We start from the raw sequence: 23,114 nt of genomic DNA, 5'->3' as shown, positions 1-23,114 counted from the left end.
GAAAATGCTAGCAGAATTCTTAGAGAACCTTCCAACCCCACAAACAAAAGAAGACAGAAAATATTGGTGCTTCACTGCAACATTTCAGAAGAGAGAGTTGTTCAAAGGGGGCTGCATCCTTCCCAGGAGTTAAAAATTAACAGAACAAGAAGAAGTGGTAGTGGTCAGAAACTGGTGAAAAGATTGAAGAAAAGAAGTTTTCCACTTGCTCTTGAAACAGTTGATAGAATCACAGACTCATAGGATGGTTTGGGTTGGGAGCAACCTTAAAGATCATCTTGTTCCAAACCCCCTGCCCTGGGCAGGGACAACTTTCACTAGACCAGGTTGCTCAAAACCCGGTCCAACTTCTTCTTGAATGCTTCCAGGGCTGGGGCAGCCACAGTTTCTCTGGGCAACCTGTGCCATTGTCTCACCACCCTCACAGGGAAGAATCTATTCCTAATATCTAATCTAAACCTACTCTCTTTAAGTTTGAAGCTGCTCCCCCTTGTTCTGTCACTACGTGCTCTTGTAAAAAATCCCTCTCCAGCTCTCTTGCAGCCCCTTTAGGCACTGGAAGATGCTCTAAAAACTCCTTGAAGCCTTCTCTTCTCCAGGCTGAACAATCCCAGTTCTCTCAGCCTGTTCTCTCACCCAGGAGGGGTGATCAGCCCTCTCACCATGTTTTGGCCTCCTCTGGAATCACTTCAGCAGGTCCACATCCTTGCTATCTTAGGAAAACTTCAACCATTTAAAAATTTAGCAACTGAGATTAAAAAAAAAAGGCACCAGAAGAGCTTGGCATCTTTTCTTTGTATTAGGAAAAAGTTAGGACTATCTCCTTGTTTTTCAAGACAATGACTGCCCTCATTCCTCTAGTGGCAGGAGACAATATTGGCATTTACTGGCATGACTGTTTGTGAACTAGAAACCCATACCTAAGAGTGACCTTTAACAGAGCTTTTGATGACAGTGAATTGTCAAAAGACTCATGGAGAGGGGCTATGGTGACCTGAATTACAATGTGTCTCTCACAATGAGACACAACAATGGTAATGGAAACTGGGTTTCAGTTCATGGACGGATGCACAATGAGAGAAATCAACAAGAATTTATGGAGAACCTCTTTTGTTGAACAAATCTGATCTCATTCCTTGAGTGCCGATGAAGTTGGTTGCTAAAAAAAGTTATGTAAATGTATCAAGTATTTCACTAATTACCACATGAGGTTCTAATTAAAAAGTTAGCAGTGTACTATCAATTAAGCACACACTCTGCATTAAAAACTATTTAGCCAAGTCATTATAAATTATCTGGCCATGGGAAATTGTCATCAAACGTGGGATGTTTCCAGGCTTCTCTAGGCATCGATGGTGAAGTGTGAAAATGCAAGATTAACATCAGGGATCTGCAAGTAACTGTGTAATTCATGCTGGTAAAGTGTGTAGATGAGACAAAGATTAAGAGGAGTAAAAATAAAATCCAGAGCAACTTGGTTGCTTGGTTCACTTAGTAAGTGAAGGTCCCAAACAAACTCAATATAAGACAGATATTTATATAATATAATACAAGTGCAGCAAGAATTGAAGGCCAGGCTTAAGAGAGATTTTCCCTTGGAAACTTTAACTTTGAAAAAACATCCAGAGTGGACATGAGATCCAAGAAGCCATCATGAAATTATTTAAGTTTAGAAAAAAGGATGCAGGAATTCCAAATACAAAAGTGATTTTTATTGGCATTACAGCAAATTAAATACTGGAATACTATTCCATTCTATGCTTCAAAAAAATATAAAAAGTTACAGAAAGTGTAGAAAGAGCCTCAAAAGTTATTTAGGTGCTCAAAATAAATACATGATAGCAAGACAATTAGAAGAACTTGGTTCTACTTAATTTATCAGAAGGGTGTAATAATTCCAGTACACAAAATATTTATTCAAGAAGGAAAACATTGGTGTGATGTGGAGAAAGACTAACAAAAAGAAAGAGCTGAAAACTGAAATCAGGGATATTCAAATAGGATACAAGCCTGCTTTAAAAACAAACAGAGAGATGGTGTTTGACCAGTGGAAAAAAAAATACCAGTGACTGTGGCAAAGTTGTTATTTCTGGCAGTCTTAAAAGCCCAGGTTGAATGCTCTTCCAAAGATGTGCTTTTGTCAAACATAAGTTTCTGGGCTTGGTGCCAGGGAGAAAGTACAAACATTCAGTGCCTGTAATGGATAGGTGAGCAGACTAAATGACTTCATTGTCTCATCTGGCTTCAGATTCTGGGAACTTGTGATCTGGACCAATGTAAAACTTAATGATGTGCACAGCCACGTGCTGCCCTAAGCCTCCCTGTTCCTTGTCTAATTATGTCCCCACATCAGTTTCTTCTTCTAAAATTGCCCAAGTGGGATCTTGGCACGGGCAGAAACACTTGGACTAAAGTGACTATCACAGCCATTGGTCCTGCCCTGAGTGAGGTGGGCACAGAACATAAAAGAAAACCAGTGCTTTTTAATTACACTCTCCAGATTTTTGTGCTGAAATGCTATGCACCGTGAGACCCACCAGACCAAGCACAAGGAAGAGTGAATAACACAGAAACAGAAAACTAAAGATGTGCACAGCCCTTACTTTTCTCCTCCAGCCATAGCTGAGCTGAAACATCAGCAAAACACAAAGGCATCTGTGCAGAGCTGCTTCACAGCTCAGGAACCATCTCAGACTGACCCTGGGCTGCCCCTTCACCCTTCCCTCAAAGTAATGCAGCTGCTGAGCCAGGAAGGGTTTACTCTGCAGCCCTAAATACATGAGAGTACATTCACAACAGCAACAAGGAGAAGACAAACCATGTACCTAAGAACCTGTCAGCAAGGCTGTTGGACTGCAGAGCCAGGGCTGTTCGGAAGCCCTTGCTGTCTGATGGGATGATGGTGGACTGACAGACAAAAGCTCCCACAAAATTGGAAAAGTCTTCTGATTCTGCAACCATGTCCTTCAGAGTAACATCTGTGATATTGTCAGTGCAAATTGCCATCTTCTTCCCCTGTGGACAATCAGGAAGAAAGGGAGAAGCTGTTGGTTGTTGATAAGATGTGAAAAAGTTTGGGAAGAGGGAGGGAGATTGCAAACTTGCTGATTGCAAACTGGATGAGATTCATTACTTCACCTTATAACAAGTTGATGTCTCTATGTGTCTGTCACAAGAGGGACAAATCACAACAAACTGTGCCATTGTCAAAGCTCCCATTAAAGCCTTGTACAGACTCAGAAATACAATGTCACCTCTGGCAGGTGCCTTATCAGAAATCTGTACTGTGGAGCACTCTTCTTTGTTTATCTTGACAGCACAGTGTTTACTTGCAAACAGTAAAATGGCTTGCAAAGAAAAATCCTATTTCCCTTGCCTTTAAATAATATATTGTAGAATACTTTGTTTGGGATTTAATCCAGATGAAATATTTTCAAAGCACAAATACATGAAATCCCTAAACAGATATATAGCCTTCAAGACTGCTTTAATGTCATGTGTCGAGATCAGTGCTAGAATCAGAGCAACAGCAATGAAAGACAAGTTACCAGACTCAGTTTTCCTAACAAAATGTCAAGCACTCACCACCTAATCATATGGTTGGTTGTACTGTAGTACCATTGTAGTAGTTTGGGAAAAGTGAAGACCAGATCCACAGAGGAGAGAAAATATCTACATTTGTGGATCTAGCCGTCAGCAGCTCTAATCCAGGTGGTAATTAAATACACACAGAATCCTAAAAGTATGCAAAATGCTGTAAAGAAATGTGACTACTCCTTTGTCTTAACTCATGCAAATCTTTTCATACATGGCAAAACGACTTCAGAACTTTACAGGGCTGAGCATTATTGTTAACTACACATGTTGGCTTTCATGGGACAATGCACAACACTGGTACTGCTCTGAAAGTCAATTTATGTGTGTGACAACATGCTCTGCTTCAATCCAAGCTCCAGACAGAGCCTGTTTAACTCACAAACTAAAAACATTTTTCTGCCACTGTCCAAGGCTGCAAAGTCAGCACTGGGCATCTTGGCCACTGGCAGACATCAGGGTGACCAGGGGCTCTGCATACAACATCTCCAGTGAAGCAATGAGGGGTACATATGGAAAGTAGTTGCCAGCTGAAAGACTCAAACTCTTAATTTGGGCTCCTTGGTGGCAGCACACAAAGGTGAGGGTCACGATGCAAGTGATTTAAAGGCACAGGAAAGAAAAAGCAGGGATGGGACAGGAATTTTCTTCTGAGCTTTATTTATGGCCTATAACACAGGATCTCTGCTCTGGAAAATCACTTGGCTGCTCAAAAGTCCTCTTGCACTGCAGAGCAAGATCCAAAGGGAAGTGTTTGCACAGTATTGGTAACAACTCAGTTGACAGAGTCTTTTGCACAGTATTGGTAACAACTCAGTTGACAGAGTCTTTTGCACAGTATTGGTAACAACTCAGTTGACAGGGAGTCTTTGTGCTGTCTTAGTGTTACCCCAGAGCATCAACACAAGCAACAAATGGGTTGATCCTCCCAACCCTCAAGCCCAGCTGAGCTCACCTCATTCCCACACAGGCTGATGTTAAAGAAGTGGAAGAACTTGGTCCCTCGGGAAGTGAAGCTAGGTCCACTCATCAACGAGCCCACCTGGCTGAGGTTGCTAAAATTGTAATTCAGGCTCTGGTTATCCTTGACATAGGACACCAGGCAATCGCTGAAGCAGGCAGAGTGATCCTGCAAGGCAGAGGCATCCATTAAAGAGCAGCTATGGAACAGCAGCAAACCATTCACCTTGGAGTTAAAGCACAGGTGCAGACAGGACTGCTTTCCTTGTTCAGGATGAAGGGGAACTCTTTCCTATTCCTGTAACTGATCTTTCCCTTGGGATAATTCCCTTTCCCATTTCAGTCCCTTCCAATCACATATCAGGACTAAAATGTTCCCTAAGCCTGGTTTTTCTGTTGTCTGCTGCATTAGCCAAGAGAATGAAATCTCTTGCTTTGTTTTGTTCTGGGTACTTTCAGGATCCCAATGTTCCAGCTTAAATTCCTGTAAACAGACCAAAACACATCCTTGGTTTCACTTGCATTTTGTAAAGGAAACGCAAGAAACAGCTCAAGAAACAAGGGCAGGATATGAACACAGCAGAAGACGGGCAGAATACAAACAAACTGGAGCTGTTCTTCCAGTACCTGTGCAGCTCCTTGAACATGATAAACGTTTACTTATGCTTACAGTTTCATGCAAGAGGAACTTGTTACAGGTTTCTAAAGGCCCAGAAACATCATCCAGCTGAGGAAGTCCCTGAGTTTAAAAGAGCAGGCATTTGGTGGAAGTAACATAGATACTTGCCCTGTTTGTACACTGTCCACATTACAGCTTCTTGAAATGGACCTTTAATTGAGCTGAAGTTGTGACTTTTATCTGGTCATTTACAAACAGAAATTAGACTAGTGACATCTTTGGCGGGCATGTTGGTTATAGCCATACTCCAGTGCTCACAAGGCACATGCCTGTAGGAAAGCACTAGAAGCAGCCCCCTGAGAGCTCCCAGCCCAACAAACCCTGTCTGCCCATCTCCCAGAAACACTTAGGCTCGGTACCTTGGTGCTCTTGCTGCCAGGCCCACAGGGGATGCAGGCCTCCATGCCATACACCTGGTGGATGGACAGGAAGGTGTTGGCAGGACACTCCTTGCACTGGCTGCTCTCCTTCTCGATGTAGTGTCCAGGCGGGCAAGGCACGCAGGACGAGGCCGACTGCTCGGAGCCCAGGGCACAGGCTCGGCAAGAAGAGGCCACTCCATCCACTGCGTTGGTCACCGTGATGGAGTAGATCTTGGCCATGTCATTGATGAACTGCCTGCTCTGGAACGAGAGCCAAGGAAACCACCCCGAGTGTCGCCACATTTCTCTTCACAGAGAAAAGCAAGGCACAATTCTTCCCAAGAATATTTCTGGGTTTCATATTCTCTGAACATCAGAGAAAGGAAACACAATTCTTATCTCATTTGCAGTGCCTGTGTTTGTGCCAAAGTAGAATGCAATATGGAGACTGTTTACCCAAAGTGATGGTGTTGTGTTTTCTTGCCTATCAGGGCCAAGAGTGTGTGTGTTGGGACTGTCAGCTGACAGTCACGAGATTCTGTGCAGGTGTGTGCAGAGTTGAGTGCTTGGCAGATTCAGTTTAGATGTAATGTAATATAGTGTACTATAGTATAGAATAATATAGTAAAATAATTAATTAGCCTTCTAATAAGATGGAGTCGTCCTCATCATTTCTCCCTGCCAAGGAGATCCCTGCAAATACTATACCCGGTGTCATCACACTGGGGACACCACCCACATCTCTGTGCACCAATTCAGGGATCAGCTTATCCATGGCTCTGTCCCTCCTCATGGGTGGTTTATGCACAGCTGCCTCCCAGGGGCTGCTTTGTGGTGAGAGCCACTCGTACCTTATGGGAAACCTGTGAGCTTCAACAGAGGGCAGAGGGCTACAGTTCTGGCAGAGAGAGTCCAAAGAATGCTGTTTTGTAAAGTCCCACACATAAAGAAGTACTTACATCTTGGCCTTCATTTATTCTCTGAAAGGCCCAGGTGAATGTGAAGGAAGCATTTTTGGAGATGATGTGAGTGTAGGATTGTCTTTCTTTACTTTTTTCCCATGATTCCACCACATTGGTATTTTTTCGATTAACATCCTACAAAATGGGCATAATTTAAAAAGAAAAAGGGAACAATAAAAAGTGTGGTCATACTACACTAAGCACCAATGTTTTATGATCTAGAGATTAGCATATAAAAAGACTCCACAACTGTATTTAACATTTAATAAAGCAAACATACTTATTTTGTTTTGCACAACTGACAAATTTTCTGACTGTTCTAAATTGCCACCTAATATCCACTCGATTCTCTTTAAATTAAGAGCAGGTTCCTTTAAAGAGCCACTAAATACCAAAAAGAACTGGCTTCCCCTTTCAGTGGAAGGGGCAAGATCCATTTGCAGATCCATTTGCCTTCCTCAGCTAATGGACATTCAAACAAATATCTGTGTGCTGCTCTACTGATCCTCCAGGTCACTGACAGGATCAAGTCTAAATTTCCAAACTGTCCTCTTCCCATCCTTCCACCTCAGATTTTGACTTGTCACTCTGTTACTAAATGCTAACTCAACAGCACAAGAGACACTGACAATTTCATCACTCAATTTAACAGGGGGAAAATTGGCTCCTTAGTGTCCAGTGATTACTTTTAGAATAAGCAGATAGCCAGGAATGGTTCACAACTCACGTGCTGGAGGAACTTCACTAGGTCATTCATTAAATCCTTCCTGCAAGGGCACTGCAGATACTAAACTAATGCCATGCTTAATCATAATAAACCAAGTGCAACTAATCACACCTATGCAGAGGTATTACAGTGACTTGTGGAATCCCAGGCTCAGTCCCCAGTCATGGAGAAAGAGGTCTCACTTACTGCCATAAAGTACAGCACACAATCTGCTGAACAGATGGTCTCAAAAATAAAAGTAATCCGTCCGAGTTCTGACCCAGTTGCTCCCGTCACCGATGTTGGAGGTCTGTTTACCAGAGAAGGAACAAAATACTTATACAGTGCTCTCCAGACAGGTAGCAGTCAATCCTTCAAATTCATTTTTGTACAGGGAAGCCATCAAAGTCCTGTCACAGAAAACCTGTCCTTGCAGAATGGTGGGAGCCTCTGCATGGGTACAGCAGGGTCATTTTCTAAGTGTCTAAGTTCTTTATTGTACACTTCCCTCCTTATCATGAACACCCAAATATCACCATATTGGTAGGGAGCCTTATTATTAAAACACATCATATACTTCAAGTGATTTACACCAATGTAATTGCATCCACCTCAGCTGGAAAACAGCAGAGGGAGGGTGAGGCTCATCTTCCACACCTTACTGGTCTCAGCATTCGGCACCTGGTCGGAGCTAGGAGTCTAAGCTCACTCTTTCGAGAGAGACACAAGTGCCTCAAGCAGGTATTTCAGCCTGTCTGAGGGTTCAGGAATGGTGGCATTCCCATTCTCCTGCAGTGCCTGCACCTCCTCACTGGCTCCAAGGGAAGCACAGACTGTGGAGGGTGCCTGGAGCCACAGGGCAAAGTAACTTGGGTTTCACTAAAATACTTTTAGGGCAGGCTCCAGTAACCACCCCATGGCAGGCTTAGCTGGTTACTGTGGAATAATTGAGAAACAGAGGGATGGCAATATCTTTCCTCAGTTTCTAGACAGCCAGCTGGCTGCATCTTGGACTGAAGCAAATACTGCTAAAAACCAAGGTCCCACATGCTTGCCTGCCTCAATGGACAAACTGAGGACATGGGAATAAAATTCAACATTCCTCTTGTCTCTTATTCATTGCATTATTCCACTTCAGAAAGGAAGACTCAGATCATCCCTGGGATAGTGTGAAAGAGGTATAAGAGACAGAAACAACTGAGAAATAGATGAAAAAATATCCCATTCCTTACTTAAATCCTGGGATGTGCAGGCTCAAGATAAGATAGTCATTGTCAGAGCCTCCTGCCCCACTCTGGATGTGATCACCAGCCACCTCCCAACCTTCATAAGACAGAAAAAGAAAAAAAATTTCAATAAATGGGTGGCAAAGGAAATTTATATTGCCATAATTTTTAAACAATTCAGTATGTCAGTGTATTTCAAAGATGCCTGATATAAACTACAGAACAATATCATGATGATTTGAATGAAGAATTTTAGCAATTGTATGAACCCCTGATTTTACAGGCAATTTTCACCTTTCAAATCAGCAGAGCAATTGATATTCCCTGATCTGTGCTGTGCAGCTCAAGGGGGATAATCCATCTGATATCTTTCAGCTTTAAAACAGATGAATCAGTGAATCTGTGTGTTAAATGTTAAGCACAAACTTCAGTTCCCCTGTGCTCAACATGCATAATTCAAAGCTTGAGTTTCATCAGTCTGACAGGGTGGATCAGACTGAGGAAAATCTGTCAGAGAAGGCTGGAGAAGTCCCAAACAGGATCATTTTCACCAGTGAGCTGCGACTGCTCTCTGCTGCAAGTTTAGCTCATGTGCAGAGAGAAAGCTCTGAGCACTAAAGGAATAAAATTACAGACTGTAATTAAGTTCTCCAAAAGAATTATGCGTGACTTCGATGGGCAGAGCTAGCACAAAGCAGAAAATGAGATAAACTAGGGAGAAGACAAAACAATGCCTTTTTCAATGGGGATATGAATGCATCTGTAGATGCATTAAAGCCAGTGTGGGATAGGTCCTTGCCGAGGGAACTTCACATAGGCTGCAGCTCCTGCCCTCCTCTGGCATACAAGAGATTTTCTATTCCTTTGTGATACTGTGACATTGCTTCCCACAGGAAACTTCAAGCCTGGTGCAACTAAAGGAAAGGGAACAAACTGTGCTGTGAGTCCTGCAGCCAAGAGCACACTCGTTTTAATGGGTGCTCCATTACAACAGGGATCCATGCAGGAGGCAGTCACACAACACAGGGAGTTTGGCTCACCGTTCATCCCATCACACTTCGAGTTGCCAACATTAAAGCAAGATGTCTTCATGTTTCCTGGCAGGATGTTCCACCACTTGTACTCAAATCCAAGAGCTGGCTCAGTCCCAGCAGGGCAGGCTTTGCACTCTAGGGGTGAGAGGGCAGAAAAGGATAGCACACAGCCAAGGCACATGTCAACCAATGCTTTGAAGAACATAGATACTGCTTTTTTACTCTCTGGTGCAAGTAATAAGCAAAGAAAATAATTTACTTTTTTGTTGTTAAATAGTCAAAGACCTATCAGGACCAGGAGAGTGGAAGTGAGACTAGCATTTTTTAAATTGTAGATCATAACATTGTGTTAAGTAATCTGCAACTGTACCCCCAAGTCACACTTACTTTTTAATAGATTCAGCTGAAAGTTTGATAAACAAGAGTTCCCACAAAATGCTGTAGGGGACCATTGGGCCAATGCATCTCAGAATCAGAGAGGCAGAGTTTAGGCTAGACAATGTTGGCAGGGTTTTCATCTGACTGGGCTTAAAATGAGGTTTTTGCAGGAAAGAATTTGGCATGGATAGGAGAATGGTTGAGGAGGAATTGCTGACTGGAAAATTCTGATTCCCCCCTCAGAATCCCTTAAAATAACTCTCAGGATGTTTATATCAGCCAAGAAATGCATCCAGAGCACAGCAGGTCAACTTGGAGCAAGAATCCCTGATAAGAAAGGACTCAGGAGAGAAAACAGATATCCACATCCTGCTCTCCAATGCTATTTAACAAGTATTTAACACAAAATGAACACTGGTCCATGATGATGTGTCACTAAGCTAAGTCACATAAAAGCAGATGACTGCTTTTGGAAACACACAAAATTTTTTTGCAGACTCTTACCCTGCATCCCATCTGAAAATGTGCCTGGTGGGCAGGGAGTACAGGAAGATGAGGCATTGTTGTAAAAGCCAGGATTGCAGGGTGGACAGTCCTGCCTCTCTCCAGAAGGAGGTAGGGTCAATGCATCAGGGAGATCCTCTCTGCAGATCTTGGGTTCAATCCACTTGTACATGATCTGAGTCTGGAAGGAGGAGACACTGAGCTCACATGATGTACCATGAAGTTTTAGGAATAGATGCACCAGTGGAGGACCCCCTTATAAACTAAATTAGGGTATTCTCATCATTTGAGGCCAAAAATAGACCTTGCACACACAGGACAATAAAGGGAAGCACAGGTAAAGGCAACAGAAGTGACTGGGTTCACAGGAGATTCCAAGAGATGAGGCTTTAAGGACTAAACAAAAATGTAAAGCTTAAAACAATGACTATTTAATTAGTAAATTTCCTATTTAATTAGTAAATTTAATTCCTATTTAATTAGTAAATTTCCACATGCAAGTGGTTCTGAAGAACATCAGATAAATAATTCTAATTGGATATGCAATCTCTGCATTTTAACCCCAATAACACAAAATATAACTTCTGCCATTTAAAAGCCCTTTATTTGGATTAGCAGAGAGAACCCCAAGTTCTGCATTTTTAATTCATACTGGCCTGTTCTTTGAAAAGTCTCCAATTTCTCTCCTGTCATTTCTCCCCTATTGAGGAAATGTCAAAACCACGCAGGAGCTCTCCTGAAGCCCCTCCAATCCTCTGCTATCACATAAGGAGCAATTTATGAACACCAGCTTGAGTCAGTCCATGGTGTTACCATGGTGTGACCTCTTCATCATCACCACCCTTTGAGGACACAAGTTTCTGTCTTCAGGAGAAGCATTGGGTGAGACGCATCACCTGCAAGGTTGTGTTTCAAATTCCATCTGACTTTGTGTCTCTCTCTGAAAGGGTTTTACATCTCAAGATGAAACTTAGCCGAGTTCCACAGCTGAGAAATCCAAGTGACAAGAGTTTAACCTGTCCATAGTTCCCACTCTGGGTACTTCCACCCTTCGCTCCAGCAATCAGGGATCTTTGACGCTGAAGGCTCAGGTAAGGGAGATTTCACCTTATGAATTAAATCCAGACCCCCTGTCACCCTGGGTGTTGAGCTGCTTGCACTGAGAGTTAGCCCTCTGGTAAGACAGAGCACCTGAAGTATTGATCCTTCTTGAAACTGTTTCAAAAAATAACCTGGGAGAAGCCTCAGTTCAGGCTGGGGCCCTGGCTCCTGGCAGCTCCAATGATGCTGAGGCTCTCACTCTCCATCCCTGCCTGTGCTTTGTGGAAGCCATGCCTGTGCCAGGTTGTGTTCCCAGGCTGACCCATGGACACAATGTCCCAGCTTGACACTGGTCCAGCCTTTTCTCCATGGCCTTGTCTGGCCACCTTGGCTGAATCTGGTCACTGGCACAGGGTCCTCAAGCACTGAGGGACTGCTCCTGCTGCCACCTCTTCCTATGGATCAGGCTGTCCTTGCTGCTCCTGAACACCTGGAGGACTTTCTGGAGAATCGCCCCAGAAGTGCTTCAGCAGCATCAGGGTGCACAGGGCTTAAAATAAAAAGCACATGCCCACCACAGGAATCCTCCTGCATCTGAGCAGGGGGAAGAGGGTCAGAGGGTGCCTGTGCCCATGTGGTGAGGGGTTCCTCAGACTGGGGCTGAAGCATTCAATTTGGGATTTTTAAATCAGCAGGTAGATGACAAGTCAAGAGTAAAGTGGATAAATCTCCAGAGGCTTCTTCTACACATGGAGTGGGACAGCAGAAAGGAGACAACAATCTATTGTTCAGTGAAAACCTGGCTTATTTTAGCAACCAGGGATCAATAGGCTGGTCCTTGACAGCCACTGTTCTCCTGTAGATGGCCTGCAGAGTCAGGCCCTCTCATTGAGCTGCATCCCATGGAGAGATGGCTGTGGAGTGCAGCAAAGCTGTAGCGATTTCCAGACACGCAGAGCAGTGAAACCAGTCCTGAAATCTGAGCCACTGTCGGTGTGCCTGTGACACCTGCTGCTGTCATTGCATCTGGACAGTGAAGGCTGTCTGCAGAAAAACCCACTTTGCATTCTAGTGATATCCATCAGTAAAGGGAAAGGCCAGTAAAAAGGCAGGAAAAGGGTCAAATAATAGGAACTTATTTAGTGTCAGGGAGACTTGGACCACACAGAGCAGTGACAGAACAATCCACAGGAGGCTGCAATTAAAGCTGTAGCTGAGGGTGTAGCCATGAACACTGCTGCTAATTTCTTGAGTCATTAGAGACAGTTGACAGAGCAGAAATCAGTGAGTCAAGGCCAGGTTGCAGAGCCTGACAGCTCTGGGGCTAAACTCACTGATGTTTCGTTTTCAAAGCCTACGAGCTCTCAGCTGCATTTAGAACTCGCTGATCAGGAGACTCCAAAATACTCAATCCTGCCAGCAAATATTAGGCCAGCAACATACAGGTGTTAGGGAATTTGACTATGTGCAATTCCATCTGAGAGATGTGATCTAAGAGAGTTGGAAAAGGAAAGACATGAAACAGGCCTGCCCATGTGTCCACACCTCTGTGGGCTTCCTATAACAGTAAACAGCAATTTCTTCTCCAAATTCCTCTAAAAATTCCACTTGACTGATAGGACAAAGCCAGGCTGCTCCACCAGCAGGTTCCTCTATGAGAGACCAAGTGAATCTAAAGTCTGTGGACGAAACAATGTCCTGAGAGTCCAGGTGATTTGAGGCATCCCATGGGACAAGCACATTACCAGCAGCTAACCTGACACACATGAACACTCTAGAATGTATATACCACTATTTTACTTGACCACAGGCAAGAGTTTAACCTGTCCTTTGATGCTAAAACCAAGGGACATGAAACCATTCATACCTATGCAGCCTAACACTCCTCCACCTGAAACAGAGATGGTCATATCCAGTGCTCCTGGGCCATGGTATCACCTGAATTATGCCTGGGTGCTGCTAGGATAGTCATCACAAGTTTAAATATGCCAGAAAGATTGTTAACAATTAGAGAGATGGGTTTATGCTGGGACAGTAATTCACCCTGTGTTCCAGCAGCATGGAAGTATCAAAGTAGCTCCTGTGACCCCATCAGACCCTTCACAAGTGCAAGGAGCTAATCATCTCACCAAAACACTTCCCTTAAGCAGACCCATTATCTGGCAGATTCTTACAGACAGATAAAGGCTCCAGAGAGGGCAGGCAAAGGACAAGCCCAAAGCTGCAGATTCTATACTGGAAGCAAAATTGGGAAAGTAATTGGGAAGTGGATTCCTAAAAAGAACTACCTTGCTTTCAAATACAGAGATGATAGCAATAAGGTCAGTGAGCTTAAAAATAGTATCATGCCTTCTACTTACTTTTCCCTCCTTATCACATGGGGTATGGATCTGGAAAAAGTCTTTGCTTGTGCATGGAGGTCGCTCTATGCATGCACTGGATCCCTCCTCTAAAAGAAAAGGTAAGAAACAGGATATTAAACTATCAAATGGTCCCTGGAAACAAACATAACAAGCTTGAAATCTGGAGATTAAAATGAGTCAGCAGAAAAATATTTTTAAAAAATGAAAAATCAAGCTCTTAATGGTGTCTGCATGAACCTTCTCCTGAAAGGAAGCAGAGGAACAGGGGAAATACTAGCTGTGCTTATACTGTCACACTGAAATTCACTGATTCACTGTATGCAGGGACAATTATTAGGAAGAAGTTTTTTACTCTGAGGATGGTGAGACACTGGAACAGGTGACCCAGAAAAGTTGTGAATATCCCATCTCTGGAAATAGTAAAGGCCTGATTGGATGGGGCTTTGAGCAAACTGGTCTAGTGGAAAATTCCCTGCCCATGGCACAGGGGTTGGAACAAGATGATCGCTAAGGTCCTTTCCAACCCAAACCATTCTGATTCCATCAAACCCTCTCCACTTCAAACAAAAATTTATACAGTTTACCAAGCATGGAAATATTTTCTCACTTGATAAGGAACAAAACCAATCTAATTCTGTAGAAACTTCCTTACAACACTGGCCCAACTTTTTCTCCTGCCAGATAACTGCAATATTTCCATTCCCACTGTGAGCAGAGGCACAGGTCCTCAAGCATTCGCAGCCATTGGAGATAGCAGGTGCTATGGTCAGTAATTGATTTTTGAAGAACTTTCTAAAACTACTACAAGGAAAAAATCTGAAGACCTTTTGACTATGAAGAATAGATTAAGACCATGTTGTCATCATCGTATTTTCTGGAAAAACCCCTTGCCCAGGATTTTCTCTCCTGGGAAGCTGAGAAGCCTCAGAGAAAAAGGAAAACAATGTTATCTTATTTGCTTCTCCTGTGTTTTGCTGCTTTGGAGTGTGGTTGGAGACTGTTTCTCCAACATGTAAATTGTTTTAACTTAATGACAATCACAGCTAGCTGTGTCGAGACTCTGGCGAGAGAGTCACGAGATTCATTGGTATCTTGTTAAGCCTTCTGTAAGTATCCTTTCTCTATTTAGTATACTTTAGTATAGCATTCTTTTATACAATATAGATCACAAAATAATAAATTAGCCTTCTAAGAACATGGAGTCAGATTCATCATTTCCTTCCTCCCTTTGTCCAGGGGACCCTGAAAAACCACACCATGTCATTTGAAGATTACCACCTAACCATAGCTGGAAACGCAGAGGACTTTGGAACTGGGTTTTGCAGCTGGATCACCCCATTTTCCAACCCCACAGGAGGCAGGGGAGAGTGTTTGGAAAGGACACTCCTCAAAACGTGTTAAGGCTGAAGGCAGTGATGAAGCAAATTCGTGTCATCACCAACTCATAACACAAATTACCACGAGAGGGCACAGCACGACTGCTCCGTCCTTCTGAAGAACTATCCCCTTCCTGCTCATAAAGGTCTCCATCCCTTCATGTTAACACTGATGACACTAACAACGTTTGACTGTGGCCCATTACATATCTATGTGCCCTCTGCATATTTTGGGAAGTCAATCATTTTCCCTTTATGTATCAGCTGGAGACTATCACTGCTGGATACAACCACGCTCACGTCTGAAACAGCTGGTGGCTGCACATACTCATACCCTCCTGGTTTTGCTTGTCCCACTTGGTTTATGTACCTGCATAATACATTTCTTCTTTACACTTGGTGCACTCTTTAGCCCCTTTCTCAGAATAAGTGTCTCTTGGGCACACCTGGCAGCCAGATGCCCCTGGTTTGTCACTGAAGGTACCAGGCTTGCACGGGAAGCATTCAGATGTGTACGCAACTCCTGTAAGAAAAATTCTGGGTAAAGCACTGAAAAAACCTCATCTGTCACTGCTGCCTACCTGGGCTTATGGCTGAGAGAAAACCAGCTGTATAAAACAGCACAAAAATCACATTCAGTTTCACCACTCACTTAAGACACTTTGGCTTTGCTGCTCATAATTTAGGTATTTAATCTTTATACTTCTATTAAAGTCTGACCCATCTAAGAACCTTATATGACACTCTCAGTTTTATTACACTTAGCCCAGGACCAAAAGAGCAATTCTAGGAAAAAGAGATCATTTGAATATTAATTCAACTGTGATTGTTATGATATATCTCCATTTATCACTGTTGAGAGGCTTACCAATAACCACGGTCTTTCTATCCTACAGTAAGCCTTTTTATTCCTTTTTCTCTGTATTTGCTAATCCAGTCTTCTCCAGTAGATGGCAACATTTTCCAGATAAACTAATTTTTCAGCCTTACCTCACTGCGAAGTTTTGCTGTTCTGTTTCTGCTCTTCAGAGCAGAAGAGAAGGGGCAAGGGGTTAAAAAAATCCACTTCAGTGCTGTAGGCACAGCAGCAGAAATAGCACTTGGCAAACATTGTGACAGAAGAGTGAGATAAAACCTCAAAGTCAAATCCTACTTACCTTCAATTGTGATATTCTTCACTAAAACTGGTTTTACAACTTTGGAGCCCATGAGAATCCCTGTTGTTCTCCAGTATAATATGTTGCTACCTGATTTCAGAGTTACCTGCAACAACACATGTGAGTTAGCAAACATCCCTTTGCCAAGACATTGTTTTATTTCCTACTTCCATTCAAATTTCTTGCATCCTGGTAGCTTTTCCTGTGCTGTTTAGTGGGTCAAGAGGTAAGGGTGAAACAATAGACAGATGCTGTACAGACATATCTGAGGAGTGCCAAAGTGTGCTTTATGAAAATGTTTCTCAACACCCCAGCTGGAAAAACACCAAGAGCTGATTCTGACCTTGTTGTAAGCAGAATTTGGAAAAAAGCTGTCCCTGTCTTTATCCAATTACTCCTGGCACTCAAGAGCTTTTATCTCCAGCCTTATGTTCAGATATAGTCAATCAGTTTGTTTTGAAAGCCTCGAGATACACTTTCATATAGAAACTCAACATGACCCAGAGTTCAAAAATCCAGTTCACAAGTGAGTTTTGTTTATAGGTTTTAAAAATCAAGCTCTGTCTGCATGTAAGTAAGGCACAAGGCAGTAAGCCAGGCACAAACCATGGCTATCTCCAGCAGCAGTCTCATCCCTCCTGCTCACTTCTGACTGCAAGCAGCAAATGAGATGCAGAAATCAACCTGGTTTCTGACTGCCCTGACCCACTTGTTTTCATGGCGTGGCTCAGCAAGTGACTGCACAACCCCTGTGGAAGGGTGGTGGGTTGGTGGCATCATGGCTGAGGAAAGGGGCAGTAGGAAGGCAGGAAAACTCCTCCAGCAGCACTTTTGGTGCCTTCTCCCTTCAACTCACTTGTGTAACTACATTATAACTCTCATCACTAAAAGCAGCAGGCTCACCAAGCCCCTGCCTGGCCTGGTATTCCATATCTACTAACCCAGTACAAGATGTTTAGTGTCAACAGCAGGATAATGGCCTGAACGTGCTATAGTTTCACACTAGAAGAGGGATAAACTCTACCAGCATAAGAGCCCAGGATAATGTGATTTACAGCAGGCCTGGCAGGACCACAGTTTTTGTTCACCCAGGATAAAGAGTAGAAAAAACTAGCAAAGTGGAAGTACAGCATATTACCCAAACATCTGGTACCCATAGGGACAGAGGAGAGCTGAGCTATCATGTGTAACAGGGGAACTGGGACCACACTGAATCAGGTTGTGTGAGGTGAGGTACCCAGCACCAGCTCCAGTGCAGCAGGACTCACTGCTGAGAGCAGAGACTGCAGCAACTGGAAAATTGTGCTCACAGAAGACACCTTGACAGGATTTGCAGAAAAAACCCTTCAGGACAGCCAGAATCATCATCTCACCTAGCTCATATGTCTGCATTTCAGCCAGCCATCCCAACAACTTTCATAGACAGTGAGAACACTTACACACCCCAGCTCATATGGCACCATCTCCCATGCAGGCTGCCTACATCCCTCACCCAAGTCAAAGCCCCTGCCCTGGATCTACCTCTCAGCTCACGCCACTCATCCCTCCTCAGCCAGCTTTCCAGACTCCCACTGTAACCTGCACTGGTCTTGCACCTGACCTAACAGGCACTCCAACCAGAGCTGGCTCAGGAATACAGCTTCTCCTCCAGGAGGAAAAGCACACCACGGAAAACAGAGAGTGTGCTGCTGCCTATGCCCACAAAAGCCTTTTTCTTCTGGCATAATGTCCCCCGTGCTGGGCCTTTGCTGATATGGCTCTGGGGACAAGGGAGTGATGGTGTAGTGGAAGCCAGGCCTCGGCTGATGAGCTGGTCTGCACAGGGCCCTGTGAACGTGATGTTCACAGAGCAAACTCAGTCAGCTGGGTCACAGGCCAGCCAAAGGGCACCTACCCCGAGCGTGGACAGGCTCATATCCCTGCTGCAGAGCCACCCTGGTGCTGCCAGCTGGTTTTTCACTCAAGCCCCCATGGAGCAGCAGCTGGGTGCAGTCCAGCTCTTCTGCACAGACTTGAGAATGAAACGCCCATCCTGCTTGTCCCCACGTACACACCCCACTCCCACTGCTCTGCCAAGGCACAGAGAATAATCTTGTGTTCTCATGAGCAAACAATTGTTGTACAAGATTTCAATTACAATCATGCAGAGTGATTGTGGCATGCAGATTTGCATAAATCTATTCAACCTCATAAAACACTTAATTCAAAGCCCAGGGAAATCAATACAAAGTCTTGCATCTATATAATTTCCTTTGGGATCAGCTCCTCAGGGATCTCCATGACTTTTCCCCTCAGTACTAGGAAAGCTCTGCTTCTTCAATTGCATTCACAGGAGCTGGCCCATGTTTGGTGTCCAGACAGAGGAAATTACAGACATTTATAAATGGAAAAAAAATTTCCTGAAGGAATTTTTCACACTTACAGAATGAGAGCCCCATTCCCCGTTGTCTGTGAGCTTCACCCATTTGTCTGCAGTGGACTCCATTTCTTTGCACTGGTCATTTTGTATCTGTTAATAAAAACACAAGATCAGTGACTACAATCAGGTTCATCTATCTGGCAGCAAAATGACTTCTGGGAATGATAAGATTCAGCTCTGTTCCTCTTGTCTGCACATTTAGACAGCTGCCTTACTTGTGGCAAAATAAACCCCCAACTTTCAACATCTGCAACAGCTTAACAGTGCCTCCACCAGCCCCCTCTGACACAGATGGTAAAAAAGGAGCAGGACGAGACGATCTCAGGCTTGTCCTCACACTATGTGATCAGCTAAGGATGTTGAGCATCTTGTATTGCTGCTTCCTCCTTCTCCTGAGCCGACCAATACTTAATTCTCTAAAATCCAGAGGTTTCTAAGTCATAGGGGAAGCAGGAGTGGACGGGCCAAAGCTGGAAGACGAAGCATTTTCTCTACAGCCAATACGTGCTTTGCCTTTGGCCTGCTGCCACCTGACCTAGGGATGAGAATAAAGCTGTCAAGGCAGAGGAAACATGCCATGGAGAGTCTGTCCTGGCAGAAGTGGGAGGCTGGCTGTCCCTTGCCCAGGTCCAGGGCAGCTCAGCAGCATTTCCTTACAGCGGGGTTTGATGCACTTCCTTCTTCGTATACCTATTTTCTCAGATGAAAAGGTATCAAGTCCCTGTGAGGCACACGGTCACATTCTCAGCTTTTATTGCACCAGGGAGAAAGGCCACTTCAACACTTTCAGACACTTGACCTGGAGTCAAGGATCCTCCTTAAAGTTGCTCCAAATCAAGTCTGAAATAAGCTGTGCAACTCCACATCCTCCAAAGCATCTATACACTCAATTCCCTCCTAGACCAACTGCATTGGAGAAAAGAGGTGTGAAGAAGCACCTTTGTAGAAGGTAGATCCCCAATTATCTTGTGCAACCTGAGCTACAGCACCTTTTGTCTTGGTTCCCACCTGCAAAGAGGAGGTAAGAATATATAGCCTCTTCTCATCAGGTGTAAAGGGCTTCAATATGTAAACAGAGCCAAGGAAGGGCAGATAAAACACCTCACCATTCCCCAGTAACTAGCCACTGTCACTGAAATGCCACTGTCCAGAGCTAAAGTGTCATTGTTAAATATATTAAAGCACAAAGGCATGCTGGAGGGGGAAAAAATTACTTTTACAGGAGAATTAAATATGGTGTCCCTGAAATACTGAGGCCAACTAGGAATTTATGGGCATTTCTATAAAGGGCTGCAGCACTCATTGCTTCTTGAACAGGGGATGATAAATTCAGAGAAGGCAAATGAGTGGGATATGGATAAAAACAATAATCAAGAAGCCATTTTCAAAGCCAGTGCTCAGAGACACAATATATTTGCTCTATTGCAGGAGCAGGTCTGCCAGTCAGTCAAGCAACTGGAGCTGGGATTCATAATCCTGGCACACTCACCTGACAGCAGAAAGCATAGTTGCTGCTTTCTTCCCATGAAGAAGGCAGGGAATTCTAATACAAAACAAAATTGGCTAAATAACACTGTTATCCAAGTGCAGTGGCAATCTATCACACTGATGTAGCAGCATGAAGGTGCCTCCAACAGGTAATTTTTGTCTTCCTTTTCTGGTCCTACTAAGGATAAGGATACTTGGCACTTTTTCCCAAACTTCAATAAATATTAACCAACACCAGCTAAGAGGTCTCACTCCTGTGAGGTGCCATGAGCTTTGCCTCTCTGAAAAACAGAGCTTGTCAGACAAAGGGGCAGTAACAGAGGAGCCTGAAAATTTCCAGTCATCTGCCTCTCTGAGTCACGCTCCCATTACATTTTTTTTCTGTCCCAAATGGCAGGTACGACATGACAAGGACAGTGGAGCCTTCCAAAGCACCTCAGTAATGTGGGGCATCTACACCCCACTGCAAATCCTGGTGCTGGGAACCCTCCAGCTCACTGGACAGCAGCCAGTCCATCCAGGTGGGCAGAGAAGGGTTCCCTTCCCCATTCTGGTCACTGCTGACCAGTTTCAGCAATTGAGCACACCATGGTGCAAGCCCAGCCAGGCTGTTCCCATGTCAGAGCTAATGATCCCCAGCCCCTCAATTCCGCAGCACGGACACATCCTCAGAGAGTAATTCCTACTGAAAGTCACCTGAATTTCTCCTGCTTTTCTTTTAATCTTAGTTACTAAATTACTAGGACACAAACCGACCTAAAACTAAATGCTTCCACATAGTACTACTTTGGAAGAAGTCTCCTTAAATGTCAAGTCCCTTCAAAGACATCTCCAGTCAGACACCCCTAAATAGGAGCATCTACCACCAACACCTGTCTTGCAAAAGGCTGGACTAACTGGGGCAGTCATGACCCCTAATGGCAAAATCCCAGTGCATGGCAGACAGAATCAACTCAGACTGAGCTCTGAAGATTAAGTAAATGCCACAAGACAATTCAAGTGACAGAAAGAGAAGCAGAATTTTTTTCTATTGTTCAGCAATAACAGGTTATGGGCATGCAGGGAACTTAAAAGGGGAAAAGCTGCTGCTAATGATCTGGGGTGAATTCTTACAATATAAGGTTGGATTCACCATTTAAAAGGCCTTACAAAAAATTCAAAGAAGATGTTGTTGTCAATATACTGGTACTCAAAGAAGACAGAGCCGGATTTCTTCAGGTGCACAGCGTAGATGAGAGAAACTGTACAGTCATCCCTGTTTGACTCTATGTAATTCCCTCGAGGCGTCCATGAAGAGCTGGTGAACATAAACAAAACAAGCCTCAACTGAGATCACAGATAACTGAGGAGACTTTTTGTACACTGCGACACAACAACATGTTACATAATAAAGACCCCAGAATCCCACAACAGCTAACTGCAGGGAATTTTTAAATTTATTACAGGATCTCAATTTATTTTTCAGATATAGTAAATATGATAATTTTATTTATATCTATTTTTATATGTTACATGAATAATATAAAACTTTCCATTAAAACTGTGGATGGAAAGGACATGGCATGAAAAATTTAGGACTCAGCCTATATAAGAAAGCTTTATTATCCACACGTTCAATATACCTTCAATTACACTCAGAAACAGCCTTTTGCAAGCACCACAGGTCTCTAAATAAGCTATAAAAGGACCTTTTAGCCACATTCACTATACCATGACCCTGGAGCTTTCCAGCTACAAATGAGAGCAGCTCCAGGCTGGTTTTAAACTCACTGGCTGCTGATGAGCCCAGGGAGACCATGTTGCCAGCAAAGAGATGAGGCTACAGATTTCACCTCCCAGCCCCTCTTGTTTGCCATTAGCAGGGCTGGCTACTCTCTGCAGAGCTTAGATGAGTCACTAAGCAGCTTTGTGCTGCTGAGCTGTCTCAGGTTTACCCCCAGCTGCCTAACCCAGGTGCAAACAGAACTTCTCACTTGTTGCAGCTGTCGGCTTTGCTCTCAGAAGAGCCGAGCGCCGTGTCCATGAAAGTCGCCACGTTGGAGAATCCTGCTGGCAGCTCATCCCACTCATCAAACTTGATCCCACTGCCCAGTGAGTAGGTCCCCTCTGCACATTTGCTGCACACCTGGTTCTTCATCTCCAGGTACTCACCAGAGGCACAGGAGAAAGCTGGGGAGACAATAATTTACAACATAGGAAAGAATTAATCAATCCTTATTAATTTCCTTGCCTTTTTTTTTTCCAGCCACTTAATTAATTAAGATTGAACTGCCACTAAAGGGAACCAAACAGAATGTCCCAGTCCCAGGAACATAACAGCAGAACTACCAACATCAGCTGCAAAATTGAGATGTTCACCTGGGTTTTCACTGGCGTGGCAGCACTGAAACCAAACCCCAGTGACAGCTCCTGATTTGCAGCTCGCCTCCATTGGCAAAAGAAGATCTTTAGAACCAAAATCTCTATTGACAGATTGTGTCCAAAAGCAATTAGTGAAACTGAGGATTTATAATAGAGTTCTCCTCACCCTTGCTCACCCAACTGTTACACCTTGAACTCAATTAAAACCACCAGTACCTGAGAGCCAGAACAGACTTTTCTCACTCATCTAAGCTAAGAAGGGCACACAGCAGCTGGCTGACAGCCATATAACACTACAAACCTTGGCTGAGAGTAGCAGACCTAATCCAAAGGCCTCTCTGTGTTTCTCCTCACATGGACTACCTACAAAGCCTCAAACATCTTGCCTGATATACCATGTGGTCTTGGAAAAGGTCACCCACAGGTTTGTGACTAGAAGATGAGGATCTTTGATTAGGGTGGCATTAACATGCTGAGAACATAACCACTGGTTGTCAGCACAGC

The 23,114-nt window shown here is 43.8% G+C and overlaps 1 protein-coding gene across 3 annotated transcripts in view; it reads right to left on the bottom strand.

The window, feature by feature from the left end:
- Positions 1–23,114, bottom strand: part of ELAPOR2 (endosome-lysosome associated apoptosis and autophagy regulator family member 2) — a 94,320-nt gene that overhangs the window by 9,876 nt on the left and 61,330 nt on the right. For all 3 annotated transcript variants that reach the window (XM_038154209.1, XM_038154210.1, XM_038154211.1), the window contains exons 3-16: positions 22,223–22,418; positions 21,399–21,546; positions 18,765–18,851; positions 16,343–16,448; positions 15,556–15,708; positions 13,807–13,895; positions 10,406–10,586; positions 9,530–9,658; positions 8,496–8,586; positions 7,471–7,573; positions 6,555–6,692; positions 5,593–5,856; positions 4,550–4,723; positions 2,826–3,015 (exon numbers count right to left, since the gene is read on the bottom strand). In XM_038154209.1, the coding sequence (XP_038010137.1) occupies positions 2,826–3,015; positions 4,550–4,723; positions 5,593–5,856; positions 6,555–6,692; positions 7,471–7,573; positions 8,496–8,586; positions 9,530–9,658; positions 10,406–10,586; positions 13,807–13,895; positions 15,556–15,708; positions 16,343–16,448; positions 18,765–18,851; positions 21,399–21,546; positions 22,223–22,418 (2,049 nt within the window). The remainder of the gene's footprint in view (positions 1–2,825; positions 3,016–4,549; positions 4,724–5,592; positions 5,857–6,554; positions 6,693–7,470; positions 7,574–8,495; positions 8,587–9,529; positions 9,659–10,405; positions 10,587–13,806; positions 13,896–15,555; positions 15,709–16,342; positions 16,449–18,764; positions 18,852–21,398; positions 21,547–22,222; positions 22,419–23,114) is intronic.

This window comes from Motacilla alba, chromosome 1A (genome assembly GCF_015832195.1).
Source record: "Motacilla alba alba isolate MOTALB_02 chromosome 1A, Motacilla_alba_V1.0_pri, whole genome shotgun sequence".
NCBI lineage: Eukaryota > Metazoa > Chordata > Aves > Passeriformes > Motacillidae > Motacilla > Motacilla alba.
This window is presented reverse-complemented; position numbering and strand designations above follow the sequence as displayed.